Genomic DNA, 12,700 nt, shown 5'->3' with positions numbered 1-12,700 from the left:
AACACCACGCAGTAGAGAATACCGACGGAATGAGAGCGTCGCGTTAAGTGACTCGAATAAATTCCCTTTTATCGCGGAAAGCCAACGGTGCATTTCCGCCATGCGCCTTTACTTTGAAATCCCAAAGGGGCAATAGTCCAGTCGCTAACTTGACGGAGTCTCTGCGCCCGGCCTCGCTCGTCGAGTTGAGTCGACTCTGCCCTGGGCGGTTCCGTCGCGCCCGCCCGAAGAAAGCGCAGCAACAAAACAACCAGCGCCGCGCACACCAACATGGCGCCGGTGTGAAAAGTGTGGCGAACTTAAGTCACACCGCCGGCGAACTTTCGTGAGCGAGCGAGTGCCCCGCTCGAAAGCGCCCCGCTCGAAAGCGCGCCCGCTCCAAGTACGGAACTTGGCGAGCGAGCGAGCGATCGAGCTCAACGACAGCAACTCGCTTCCATGTCAACGTCGTCCCTCGTAAACAGCCGGTAAGTAGCGAGCGAGCGAGCGAACGAGCCAGCGATCTCTTCCTACCTATCTACCTAACCAGCGTCCGCTTGAGCGAGGTCTGAGTGCAGCTAGACGTCACGGCAGGGCACGGCACGGCACGGCAGGGCAGGGCACGGCGAACTTTTCGAGCAACTTGTCGTTTCTCGACGCCGAGTGGAGACAGCCACGTATCCACAAGCGCACCATTGTCTTTCGGGGAATGCTGCTTATTTCCTTCTATTGCGGTGACCTCGGGTGGTTGTCACAGGAGAGAACCGTAGAAGCGCTAGCAAAGTCGACAACGGATGAGCAAAGATACATTTGATGGAAGCTTTTACAAAGAGTAATCAAGCTTGACGTACAGTGCGCGATTCATGCCTGAAATGAACAAAACGCCAATGCTGGTGCTTGGAAGGTGACCGAGCAAACGCCGGCCAGCCAGCCAGCCAGCCAGCCAGCCGGCTGGACCGGCTGGACCGGAGGTCACGTTTCAGCAGGTGACCTCCGCGGCCCCTGAAGTCCGACGCGTTCAGCTTGGGCAGCAGCTTTTGCTTCAATGCGAGTGCGCCACGTGCTCGTTGAAAACAACCCAGCAAAAGCCTTTCCGCGTTTTGTTGTTCCTTCAGACTCGATGCCTTTGAGAAAGTGGAGGAGACGTAAAAACGTCCTTTCCTTCTTTTGCTGCCGTTTTGCTGGGCTAGGCTACGGTTTTGGCAACAAAACCCAATTGTGACTGAAATGAAAGGAAGACTTGGCCTTTCTATGACCAAAACATTTTCAGGAGCGTTTGAGAGCTTTTTTTTTTTTTTTCTTTCTCTTGCAGCATTTCGACTTTAGTGGGAACGCGCTGTTGTTTTGGGCTGACGTGGCGATTTTGAAAAGAGCGATTCAACCTTCCTTTTGGATGACCCCCAAATTTTTCTTCTCCCCCCCCCCTTCTCCCGAGCGAGCGCCTTTGTATTTGCTACGTCGTCTTTTGCAGGTGAGCCGCCATGGAGGACAAGGGCCACCGCGTGAGCGACTACTTTGTGGTGGCCGGCCTGACGGACACGTCGGCGCCGCTGGAGCTGGACCTTTCCGAGGCCAAGTGGAGCGGGCCCAAAGCTCCCATCACCGACCTGGCCGTCATCAACAGGTCGGCGGGCGAGGCCGTGCCCGAGGGCTTCACCTGCGTCGACGGCACCCCCGGCGGCCTGCCGGCCAACCTCAACCACGGCAGCCTCAAGAGCCCCGAGCTCTTCCTCTGCTACCGGCGCGCTCGCGGGAAGCCGCCGCTCATCGACGTGGGGTAACGCTGAGCCAGAGCTCGGGCCGCTTCTTTTGAGCCGGCGCCGGCTGTCCTGACGCGCCCTTTTGCTTCAGCGTTCTGTACGAGGGCAAGGAGCGTCTGATCCAGGGCTGCGAGGTGATCCAGGCCACGCCGTACGGCCGCTGCGCCAACGTCAACAACAGCTCGGCCGCCTCGCAGCGCATCTTCGTCACCTTCCGCCGCGCCGCGCCCGTGCGGCCCCAGAACTCGCTGGCCGTCACCGACATCTGCGTCATCGTGGGCAGCAAGGGCGAGACGGCGCCGCACACCTTCTGCAGAGTGGACAAGAACCTCAACTGCGGCATGGTGCGCGCCGGCCGGGGAAAAGGCCGTGCGTCCGGATGACCCTCCTCCGCCTTTCTTTTTCTCTTTCAGTGGGGCTCCAGTGTCTTTCTGTGCTATAAGAAATCCGTGTCGGCGTCCAACTCCATCACCTACAAAGCCGGTGAGTCTCGCGCCACGCCACGCCGGACCACGTACGTGTTGCCCTGACGCCGCCGCCACGTCTTTGACTCCAGGCCTCATCTTCCGCTATCCGGAGGAGGACTACGAGTCTTTGCCCCTGTCTGAGTCGGTTCCTCTCTTCTGCTTGCCCATGGGCGCCAAGATCGAATGTTGGGCGCCCAACACCCGAGACCCTCTGCCCGTCTTCTCCACCTTTGTGTTGACCAGCGGCTCCGGAGAAAAGGTGACTCGCCTCCGTCGGCCTTTCCCGAGCCAAGGGCAGGGACTCACCGACGCGTGGCGCTCAGGTGTACGGTTCGGCCGTCCAGTTCTACGAGCCCTACCCGGCCGACCTGCTGAGCGAGAAGGAGAAGATCCACCTGGGCCTGCTCACCAGCGTGGAAAAGAAGCCGGTCCCCGAGCGGGCCCTCAACGCCAACAAATGCATCTGCCTCCTCTCCCGCTGGCCCTTCTTTGAATCCTTCCGCAAGTTCCTCATGTTCCTCTACAAGCTGTCTGTCTCAGGCCCGCAGCCGCTGCCCATGGAAAAGTGAACCTCTGCCGTCCACACGCATTTCCATTTCATTCCTGGCGTGTGCTCACCGTCCCACCGTCCGTCCCACCGTCCGTCCGTCCGCCTTCCTTCCTTCTTTCCTTCCTTCCTTCTTTCCTTCCTTCCTTCTTTCCTTCCTTCCTTCTTTCCTGCCTGCCTCCCTCCCTCCACAGGCACATCGCCCACTTCATGCACAGCGTGTCCTTTCCGTCCCCGCAGAGGCCTCGGATCCTGGTCCAAGTGAGCGCTCGTTTGTTCTCCTGCCATTGGATCCGTCGGCCTTTGCCCGCTTTTGACTGCCATTTTGTCTCCAAGCTTTCGGCGCACGACACCTTGATCCTCTCGCAGCCCGTTTCGACGCCATTACCCCTCAGGTAGGCCGGCTTGCTAATGGCTTGCGTTGTTTTGGCCTCCCTCCCTCCCTCCCTCGCTCACCGCTCCTCTCTTCCTGGCCTCCAGCGGCGCCGACTACGGCACCCTCTTGATGAACCTGGGCTCGGAAAACTGCGCCACCTTGCTGCACTTTATCCTGCTGGAGAGCAAGATTCTGCTGCACTCGCTCCGGCCGGCGGTGCTCACCGGAGTGGCCGAAGCCGTGGTGGCGGTCAGTCCGGCGAGCCGCGCGTATGCTTTCCAGGAAAACTGGCCAAAGCAAAGGTTGAGGTGTGAGCTGGCCTTTCTTTTGTCTCTCTCTCTCTCTCTCCTCAGATGATCTTCCCCTTTCAGTGGCAGTGCCCCTACATCCCCCTGTGCCCGCTGTCCCTGGCGGGCGTCCTCAACGCCCCGTGCCCCTTTATCGTGGGCGTGGACTCCCGCTACTTTGACCTTTACGACCCGCCGTCGGACGTGGTCTGCGTCGACCTGGACACCAACACCGTCTACTTGTACGTTGCGCCCGCTCCGACCCGACGCGCTTGGCCTTTCTCCGACAAGCGCGCTCTCTGCGTGACCGCGCAGGTCCGACGAGAAGAAGCACAACAACTGGAAGAACCTCCCCAAGAAGCCCTGCAAGACTCTGCTGGGCTCCCTGAGCGCCTTGCACCGACAGCTGGCCGCAGGTACAAACGGAGCTAGATAGCGGCGGCGGCGGCGGCGGCGGCACCGCTTCTCTTCCTCCCGCCTTCTCCGCTCTCAGTTTCAGTGCGACAAACGGGTCTGGCGGGGGCGGCGGAGGAGGACGTGACGCCCGTCGAGGCCGACTTCACTTTGCACAAGAAGAAGATGGCCTTGGAGATGGAAATCCAGGAGGCCTTTTTGCGCTTCATGGCCTCGGTTCTGAAAGGCTACCGCTGCTACCTCAAGCCCATCACCCAGGCTCCGTCCGACAAGGCCACGGCCGCCGACTCCCTCTACGATCTGCAAGGTAAGCAAGCGGCCGCCCCTTTCTGGGGACCTTTGGCGTTTCTGCCATCGGACCGGACTCAAAGCTTTGGAAAGTGGCCTCGAGTAACGCCAGCCTTGGCGATGACGCCGATCCAAAAAGCCAGGAGAATGAAAATGAGTCGGTCACGCCTCACCGGGCCTTTGAATTCAGGCGAGGCAATTTCCTCCTCTGCCTACGCAGGTTTTCTCAAAAGCCGAGAGCGCGCTCACCACAAGTTCTACTCGCAGCTCACCAAGACCCAAATCTTCATCCGCTTCATCGAGGAGTGCACCTTTGTCAGCGACAAGGACACGGGTTTGGCCTTCTTCGACGATTGCGTGGAGAAGGTGAGCGGCTCGATGCCTCCGCTCTTCCAAATGCGCAAAACGGAGCGAGCTTTTTTTCTCTCTCGGCTGCCTTCCGGCGTCGGGCGCAGGTGCAGGGAGACTGGTCGGAGGAGGGCCGACTGTTGGAGCTGGACGAGTCGCAGAAGAGCGAGCACACCGTCTTTGTGATGCCGCCCGAGCCGCCGGCCGAGGGAGGCCGCGACCCGCCCCCCAAATATACGTGAGCCGTCTGTCCTCAAAGTCTCCTCCCAGCCCAGATTATTTCCTCCGTGGTCGGCGTTCCGTAGCGGCAGCTACCTCAGAAGAAGAAAAAAAAAACATCCAAAATGACCACGAAAAATTCAATCGCTGCCATAAAAGGGCTGAAATTGAAAATCAAGCCAGTAAAGTGCTTTTGCCTGAGTAGAAATATGAGATGAGCTGAAAGGTGAGCAATCGAGTGCCCGTGTGGGAAGCCTGGCGCAACCTGGGTGAATGCAATGCGCAATTCCGCCCCTTGCCTATAAAATTCCGGACGCTTAGTAGATAGAGAAGGGAGGCTCGCCCCATAACCGCTAGGAGTCTGGAGTTGCCGAGACGGACACAAGAGGGCGTCCCGTAGCGGCGTAGCGGGGTAGCGGCGGGGGCCAACACCGGGGGGGAACCAGGCCGCTATCGATTGCCCGTCTCGAGCTACTATTCGCAACACCTTTTGGATTTGCGAGAAGACTCCGTGCTACTAACCTCTCTCGTTTGAATGGACAGTTACAAAGGTTTCCCTCGGCTGAGGCTGGAGCTCTTTGAGCGTCCCGGAGCGTTGCGGCCGGCGATCAGCAGCAGAGCGGCGGGCGCCAGTCTCGCCAGCAGCCCGGCGCTCCTGGCCAAGCGCACCAAGCAGGTGGCGTGCCGCCGCCGCAGCCGCTCGGGCTCCTCCGCCAAACCCAAAGTCTTGCCTACCTAACGGCGTGTGCCTGCCTGCCTGCCGCCATCCCGCCAGGAGATCAAGCTGGCCTCCAAAATGGCCAAGCGCTTCTCCAGCGACCCTCAGCTGTGGGCCCGCTGCCTCTTCAGTCACTGCTACAGCCTGTGGTTCATCTGCCTGCCGGCCGCCGTGCGCCTGGCCCGCTCCAAGAGCCGCGCCATGCAGCAGGCCTACAACGTGCTCTTGAAAATGAGGACCACCGAGGTGGAGGTCTTGGACGAGGTTTGGCCAGCAGACACGGCGCCTGGGCCGGGCCGGGCCGGTGTCAGCCTCCTTTCCTTCCTGTGTGTCAGGTGTGTTACCGGGTGGTGATGCAGCTGTGCGGCATTTGGGGTCTTCCCGTGATGGCCGTGCGCGTGTTGGTGGAGATGAAGAGGGCCGGCGTTCAACCCAACGCCATCACCTACGGCTACTACAACAAGGTCCCGACAGCTGCTCGCCGAGGCCACGGCAGCGCCGGCGTGCCTGAGCTTCTTGAGCGCCCTTCTCTCCCTCCCCCCGCAGGCCGCCTTGGAGAGCCCGTGGCCCAGCCGGAACCGCGGCGGCCTCTTCATGTGGACCAAGCTTCGCAACGTCCTGCGCGGGGTGGCCCAGTTCAAGCACGCCCTGCGCCGCCGCTCTTCCCCCGGAAAGGGAAGCGCAGGTGGGTCGGGTCGGGTCGGGTCGGGCTCTGCGCCAGCTCCTCCCCGCCAGAGGGGGCGCCGCGCTTCACCACGCTTTTGTTCACCATCCGCGGCAGGGGGCGCATCTTCGGACGGCTGCGACGCCGGAGAGGAGGGGCCGCGCGACCGACACCCGCCGCCACCTCGAGCAGGTGGGAGCCGCCAAAAGGCGCTTTGAGCGATTGGCTGGCTTTCCTTAGGGCACAATCCCCGCGATTGGCACGACGTGGCAATTCTCACTCCTGTGCAACCTGTACTTTGGTCATTCTGCCCGGCCATAGACGAACGGCTGCCGGTCCGTAGAAAATGTCAGGACCGATTAAACAAGCAAAATGAAGCATTTTCAAAGCACTCCAAAGAACAACTGAATGGAAAGCTGAGCTAAGTAAGTCTAATGAAGAATATCAAACGTGTGAAGCAGGAAGCGACAGCGCCGCGGCGGCGGCGGCGGCAGAGCCTCCCGGTCCCGTCGACGCGCACGCATCTGTCCCAAGCATCGTCAGATTGTCCACCGGGAGCAGCCCCGAGTCAGGTGAGAGACGAGGAAGACGAGGCCTCGGGCTCCAAACTAGACATGACCGGAAATGTTCCGCAGCCAAAGGCGACTCGTTCCGGCGGCGCGGCAAAGCGGACGACCCGGCGCCCGTCCTCCCCGACGCCGCCTCGCTCGCTGCGGCCCACCAGCCTCAGAAGCGGCGCGAGAAAGCCTTCGCCGAGCGCAGCAGGAGCTTCAGCGCCCAAACGAGGGCCGGAATGCTCTCGGAGAAAGGCGTGGACCGGCTCGGCGCCGACGCCCGCATCCTGGCTGCCGCCTTTTCGGCGGCACGGAGCGCGAGCAGCCCCGGCGCCGCGTCCAAAGCGCTTTTCCGGGACTTGGAGGAAGAAGCTTTCCCTGAAGATTTTCAGGGCCCCGTTTCCCCTGCCCAAGAAGAAAAAGGCCAATGCGGTGACGCAAAAGAGGAGGAGTCTGGGGCGCGTCCCGTCAACCTGGAAAGAGCGGATGTGGAGGCGGGGGCCGACCCGCTTTCCCTCCTGGCGTCGGAGAGACCAGAGCCGGCCTCCGTCGACGGCCCGGAGCCCCCCGCCGTGTCCCGCAACCTGGCTGAGGAAATTGAAATGTACATGAGCCTGAGAAGCCCCCTGGGCAAGTCCGAGCCGGAGCGCAGGTGCAGCCTTCCGGGCTCGCCGGCCGAGGCCCCTCGGCGCGGGCCCGCCGGCTCCGCCCTGGCTCGCTCCAAGACTTTTGCGGCAAAAAGCCAGCCCCCCGGCGGACCGTCCTCGACCCTGGCGCCGCTCACCAAGTCCTCCCAGGGAGGCTCGCTGGGCTCAGTCATCAACTCCATTTCGGCCATCAAAATGGACAACTTGCTGTCGGGCCCCAAAATGGATGTGCTCAAGTCCGGAATGAAGCAGGCGGCCAACGTGGCCAGCAAAATGTGGGTGGCCGTCGCCACCGCTTACTCCTACTCGGACGATGAGGTGAGACGGGCCCTTCTCCCTTCCTTCTTTCCTGCCTGCCCCCCCCCCCCCCCCTCCCTCCCTCCTCAACCCTGCCCACCGACTGGCTTCTTTTTCTCGCAGGAAGAACAAGGTCAAAGCGGAGGAGGTTTCCCCACCAGCTTGGATGAGCACATGTTGCCCGATGCGGAGGACGAGCCGGAGAGAGGCGGCGACCTGCATTTGGCGGCCAACGGCCTCAACCGGAGCTGCGCCAGCATCGGCAGCGACGCGGGCCGAGGGATGCGGCACGCACGTAGGCGGCGGGCGCGAGACTCGCCTTTGAACTTGGGGCGGGGCGGGGGGCTGCTTTCTTTGATTTCTCACTTAGTAAGTGGAATTGGGGAAAATGGATTTGTTTTGCTTGAAATTTGGGGCCAGGTCAGATTCCTCGGAGCTACGTGCTAGAGCGGAGCAGACGGCCATTTTTGCCGAGAACAAAAGGTTGTTTTTCAGCCACACGAGCAAAAGCCTTTTTTGGATTCTCATCCCTTTTGATTACGGACCCAAACCTGAGTTTGAGCGTGGCAAAGTGGAGGCGGCTTAGGGTTAGCGCTTACCGTCTCCTTCTTTGGCAGATGCCAGCCCCGGGCGAGCGGGCGGGGCTCCCGACGCGTGCCACCGCGCCTCCTCCTCGTCCTCCTCCTCCAGCATCTTCCAGAACTACGCCTTGGAGGTCAAGAGCGCAAAAGGCTTTCCCCCGGCGGCGGCGGCGGCGCGCTCCTTCTCACGCCAGCCTGGTCCCCTCCCCCAACAGGTGCTGATGTCCAGCTGCTCGCAGTGTCGCGCTTGCCAAGCGCTGGTGTACGACGAAGAGATCATGGCGGGCTGGACGGCTGACGACTCCAACCTCAACACCAATTGCCCCTTCTGCCGCGCCGCCTTCCTGCCCCTGCTGCACGTGGAGTTTCACGACCTGCGCGCCGTCGGCGGGTGGGTGCTCCAAAGAAAAGCCGGCGTTTTTTCCACGCTCATCTAGCGCCGTTCTGCCTTCAGTTTCTACTTGAATCCCGCTGCGTCCGGAGACAGTCTGCACAGCTCTGGCGGCGGCGGCGGCAGCAGTGGCCTCCCCACGGCTCCTGGCCACGTGAAGACACCAGGACGCGCGGCTCTCCCTCCGGAGGAGGCTCTGGCCCACAGTAGTCCCGGAACACATCAAAGGTAAAGACGTGGTCGTCGCTGTCAGGAAGCCGAGGCGAGGCGGTCGAGGTCAGCGTTTCTCCCCTTTCCAGACTGGTTCCGGAGCCGGCGCAGTGCGACCCGCTGGGTCTCCTGGCGTCGGCCAAACGATGCGGCGGCACGTCGCTGACGCGCAGCAACAGCGTGGGCGGCCCGCTGCAGGGCCTGGACTCCTCCCCTGCGCCGCCCGGCCACGGCCTCTCCACCAGCAGCCTCCCCGGCAGCCTGCGCGAGGTTTCGGTGGGTCCCAAAAGGCCCTTCCGTCCGACACGCTTTGCAAACTAACCGTGGGCCACCCGCAGGATGGAATGGCGGGCAAAAAGCCGGACCCCCGGCCCGTGTCGGTGCCGTACCTCAGCCCCTTGGTGCTGCGCAAGGAACTGGAGACGCTTCTGGAGAACGAGGGAGACCAGGTAAGTTGGCTTTGCCCCTGGACCGCCCCGCCGCCGGCCGCGCGTCGTCATCTGGCCCCGCTCCTTTTCTCCTCCTCCGTCAAACAGAAGGTCAATTTTTTCTTGTCGTCAAATGTCCAAGAAGGAATTGTGCCAAGCGGGCGGGGGCGTCATCCGAGAGGTCTTGCAACGCGGGAGAGCCCGCGTACTAAACGGCCGTGTTTGGGGTTTTTTTTTTTTTTTTTTTTTCCCTCCCCCTCTCTAAGCGTACATGTATCTCACCCGAAAAGAGTCAGTCAGTCGGGCGCCGTTGTGACCCCGCCCGTTCGCCGCTGTGGCCCAACAGGTGATTTACAGCCACAAGTTCCTCAGCCAGCATCCCATCATCTTCTGGAACCTGGTGTGGTATTTCCGGCGCTTGGACCTGCCCAGCCACCTCCCCGGTCTGGTCCTGACCTCCGAGCACTGTAACAACGGCAGGCGGGTAGGTAGATGCTGGCCCGCGGGCCCGGCCCGGCCCGGCTTTTGCCGGTTCTAGCCCCTTTGTCCCTCGCTCCGTCCAGCTGCCCCTGACCTCGCTGCCCCAGGACAGCAAGCAAGTGTACGTCCAGATCCTGTGGGACAACATCAACCTCCACCAAGAGGCCGGAGATCCTCTTTACCAGCTTTGGAGGACCTTGTGTGGGTGAAAGTTTGAATGAAGAATGTGTGGCCTCCCTCCTTTGAGTTGGCTCAAAGAGCTTCGCCGCATCGAAAGCCGCCCGATGGCTTGCGTCAGACCAATATCGGCTTTTTTTTTTAGTGGAAAAGAAGGGGACCTTGGCCCCCAGCGATCACCAGGAGACGCGCACGCTCCTCAACACCATCGTGCGCAATATCCAGACCAACGACGTCTACGGCCCCATCAACCTGCTGATCCGAGAGCTCAAACGCCGTCCGGAGGACGGCCGGCGGCAGAGGTAAAAAGGCGTGGCCGCCCCGCCCCGACTCGTCCGTGGCCTGACCCTTTTTTTTCCAGGAGCATCTACAGAGAAATATTATTCCTCTCCCTTGTGGCGTTGGGCCGAGAGAACATCGACGTAGGTGAGCGAATGCGCCCGGCATTGTGCTGCCCCCCCCCCCCCCCGCCAGCACCTTTTTGACCTGGCTTTTCCCATCTGTCCGGGCAGAGGCTTTTGACAGGGAGTACCGGCTGGCATACGGCGAACTCAGCGCGGAGCAGCTCCGGTTCCTGCGCCGCATGGACGGGCCGCCCGGCGCCGGCGTCAGCCGCTGCCTCAAATGTTTCGGCACCCTCTTCATCTGATCAGGGAAAGCCCTTTCTTCTGCGTCCGGCAAAAGCGTGCTCTTTTTTGTTTTGTTTTTCCTCACTCCAAAGACAACTCGGTGCACAAGTCACGTGTCCCCCCCCCCCCTCCTGCCTTTCCAGTTGCTTCGATCCACGTCTTAATGAATTTTCAAGTCCTCGTCAGCTCGCCAAAGGAGCAGACAATCGCTAATTCGAAGTGGGCAGCCTTTTTAGTCGGGCCGGGCGATGAAAACATTCCACGGCTCGAGCGAGCGCTGCGCTGCGCCGGAGAAAGAGCGCGGCGGATGTAACCAAGACAAAACATTCCATGAAGCGACGTCGCCTCAGAGTCTTAACTCGTTTGTCCTTTCAAACAAACACAAACGACTTTCTCTTATTTATTTTTGTAGTCTCTCTATTGCTGTCATTCTAGTAACTTTTTAAAATGGCTGTTCAAATGTTGAATGAGAGATTTCAAGCTGTAGTGATTTGTCAAAAATGATCTCTCACCGTCCTGTGGTAAGGAATTGAATGTCTACCTAGAAATTAGCTGCAATAAACAAGTTTGTGAACCATCCAGTTGGGTGTGATGTATGTGACGACAACAAATTGAAAAGTGTCCTTCACCCACTGACTAATAGGGAACGTGAGCTGGGATGAGATCTGCCTGTGACCGCTTTTAATCTTTCACCGTCATGTTCAGAAGGCGCCGCACGCCGTGTTTGCTCCATGTCGCAATCAACAAGGCCACGTGAGTCTCTCACACACAAAAGTGGCAAAAAGGTCACGCTGCACTGGACGAGAGCTGCACCCGAAGCAGTTGCGGTTCAACCACCTGCAGGCTGCAGCAACGAGTAAGCATCGACTCAAAGACCAACCCGCCTGTTCCGTTTTGCGCACAGCACGCAACAACCGAGGGAGGCAGCGACGGAAAACGGATCGCAACATGCTGAAGGACGTCCACGTGATTGCGGCACCCACCCGATCGATGAGTGTGCAAAAGTTTGGAATGAGCCGCTTGCTTTGCGCGACGTCCCTCCTGCCTGCCTGCCTGCGTGGCTGCCTGCGTGGCTGCCTGCCTGCCTGCCTGCCTGCCTGCCTGCCTGCCTGCCTGCCTGCCTGCCTGCCTGCCTGCCTGCCTGCCTGCCTGCCTGCCTGCCTGCCTGCCTGCCTGCCTGCCTGCCTGCCTGCCTGCCTGCCTGCCTGCCTGCCTGCCTGCCTGCCTGCCTGCCTGCCTGCCTGCCTGCCTGCCTGCCTGCCTGCCTGCCTGCCTGCCTGCCTGCCTGCCTGCCTGCCTGCCTGCCTGCCTGCCTGCCTGCCTGCCTGCGTGCCCGCCTGAGTGCCCGCCTGAGTGCCCGCCTGCCTGAGTGCCTGCCTGCCTGCGTGGCTGCCTGCCCGCCCGCCCCCTGTTTCAATTCGGGCGGGCGCAGCGTCTCGGTGTGATGGGATTACACGGGATTACAAAAAGCAGCCGATCTGTAATCCACACCGCTCAATCCCATTTAGGCATGAGTAATTCCTCCTCGCCTCGCTGCGGCTGCGGCTGCGGCTGCTGCTTTGAATCTTCTTTCACCATCTCCCGGTGTCAATTCGTTTGCCTTCAAACATCCGACCTTGGCGGCCGAGTCACAGGTCAACCTGAGCCAAACGCGGATTAGTAATGGATGTAAAACTCTATACTGGTCTTCATTAACGCCGGCCGCAGCGGCGGGAAAACAGCTTGAAACACTGATGGACTTTTGTTTATGAGTGCCCCTGTCACATCAAACCGTCGTTTAAGGATAACGCAGCGCGTGAAATGCCATAGACGGGCGACGATGACACGAAATGAAATGCATAGCATAGCCGCTGTGCAGCATGCAGTGTTAGAAAATGTGAAAAACCCGCATCCGCGGCGGCATATGCTCGTTGTCCTCTGCAAAGGCAGAGCTCTCGGTGGATGTACAGCTGATCCTGAAGATAAGCGTGAGGAGAAACGCTTCAGATGATGGAGGGAGGGAGGGAGGGAGGGGTGAAAATACAAGAGCTGAATTCCCGGGTGCTGAACTGCGAATATGCAGGGTCCACAGACCAAACTTCTGGTTGATGAAAGGGAGAGTGGCTAACCCCCACCCCCCTCCCTCCCTCTCGACCAATTGCAGCGGCTGTCCTGCACGGCGTGTTGTCCGATTGGTCTATTCACGGTAAGGGCGGGGCCACCACCGAGCGTGAGCGTCCGCTTGTCAGTTTGTGGTCTG

The 12,700-nt window shown here is 60.6% G+C and overlaps 1 protein-coding gene across 2 annotated transcripts; it reads left to right on the top strand.

Moving 5' to 3' along the window:
- The first annotated feature begins 160 nt into the window (after window positions 1–160).
- Window positions 161–11,042, top strand: dennd4c (DENN/MADD domain containing 4C). 2 transcript variants are annotated; one of them, XM_085904840.1, is made up of 32 exons: window positions 161–467; window positions 1,451–1,756; window positions 1,831–2,083; window positions 2,153–2,222; window positions 2,296–2,465; window positions 2,530–2,771; window positions 2,948–3,014; window positions 3,090–3,148; window positions 3,234–3,378; window positions 3,483–3,658; window positions 3,732–3,832; window positions 3,910–4,137; window positions 4,339–4,484; window positions 4,574–4,704; window positions 5,229–5,361; window positions 5,461–5,667; window positions 5,739–5,867; window positions 5,950–6,088; window positions 6,185–6,259; window positions 6,529–6,639; window positions 6,703–7,586; window positions 7,689–7,860; window positions 8,183–8,280; window positions 8,362–8,537; window positions 8,601–8,765; window positions 8,837–9,023; window positions 9,086–9,196; window positions 9,522–9,659; window positions 9,739–9,856; window positions 9,978–10,134; window positions 10,194–10,258; window positions 10,345–11,042. In XM_085904840.1, the coding sequence occupies exons 2-32, from the start codon at window positions 1,461–1,463 to the stop codon at window positions 10,479–10,481; spliced, it is 5,286 nt and encodes a 1,761-aa protein (XP_085760966.1). In that variant the 5' UTR covers window positions 161–467; window positions 1,451–1,460; the 3' UTR covers window positions 10,482–11,042. The 2 variants fall into 2 exon arrangements, with proteins under 2 accessions (XP_085760966.1, XP_085760959.1); XM_085904833.1 differs by having other exon boundaries at window positions 6,526–6,639.
- Window positions 11,043–12,700: the final 1,658 nt, after the last annotated feature.

The sequence above is a fragment of the Syngnathus leptorhynchus genome, chromosome 2, assembly GCF_054491065.1.
Source record: "Syngnathus leptorhynchus isolate UIUO chromosome 2, UIUO_Slep, whole genome shotgun sequence".
NCBI lineage: Eukaryota > Metazoa > Chordata > Actinopteri > Syngnathiformes > Syngnathidae > Syngnathus > Syngnathus leptorhynchus.
Note: the sequence above shows the minus strand (reverse complement) of the source record. Positions and strands in the feature narration are given on the sequence as shown.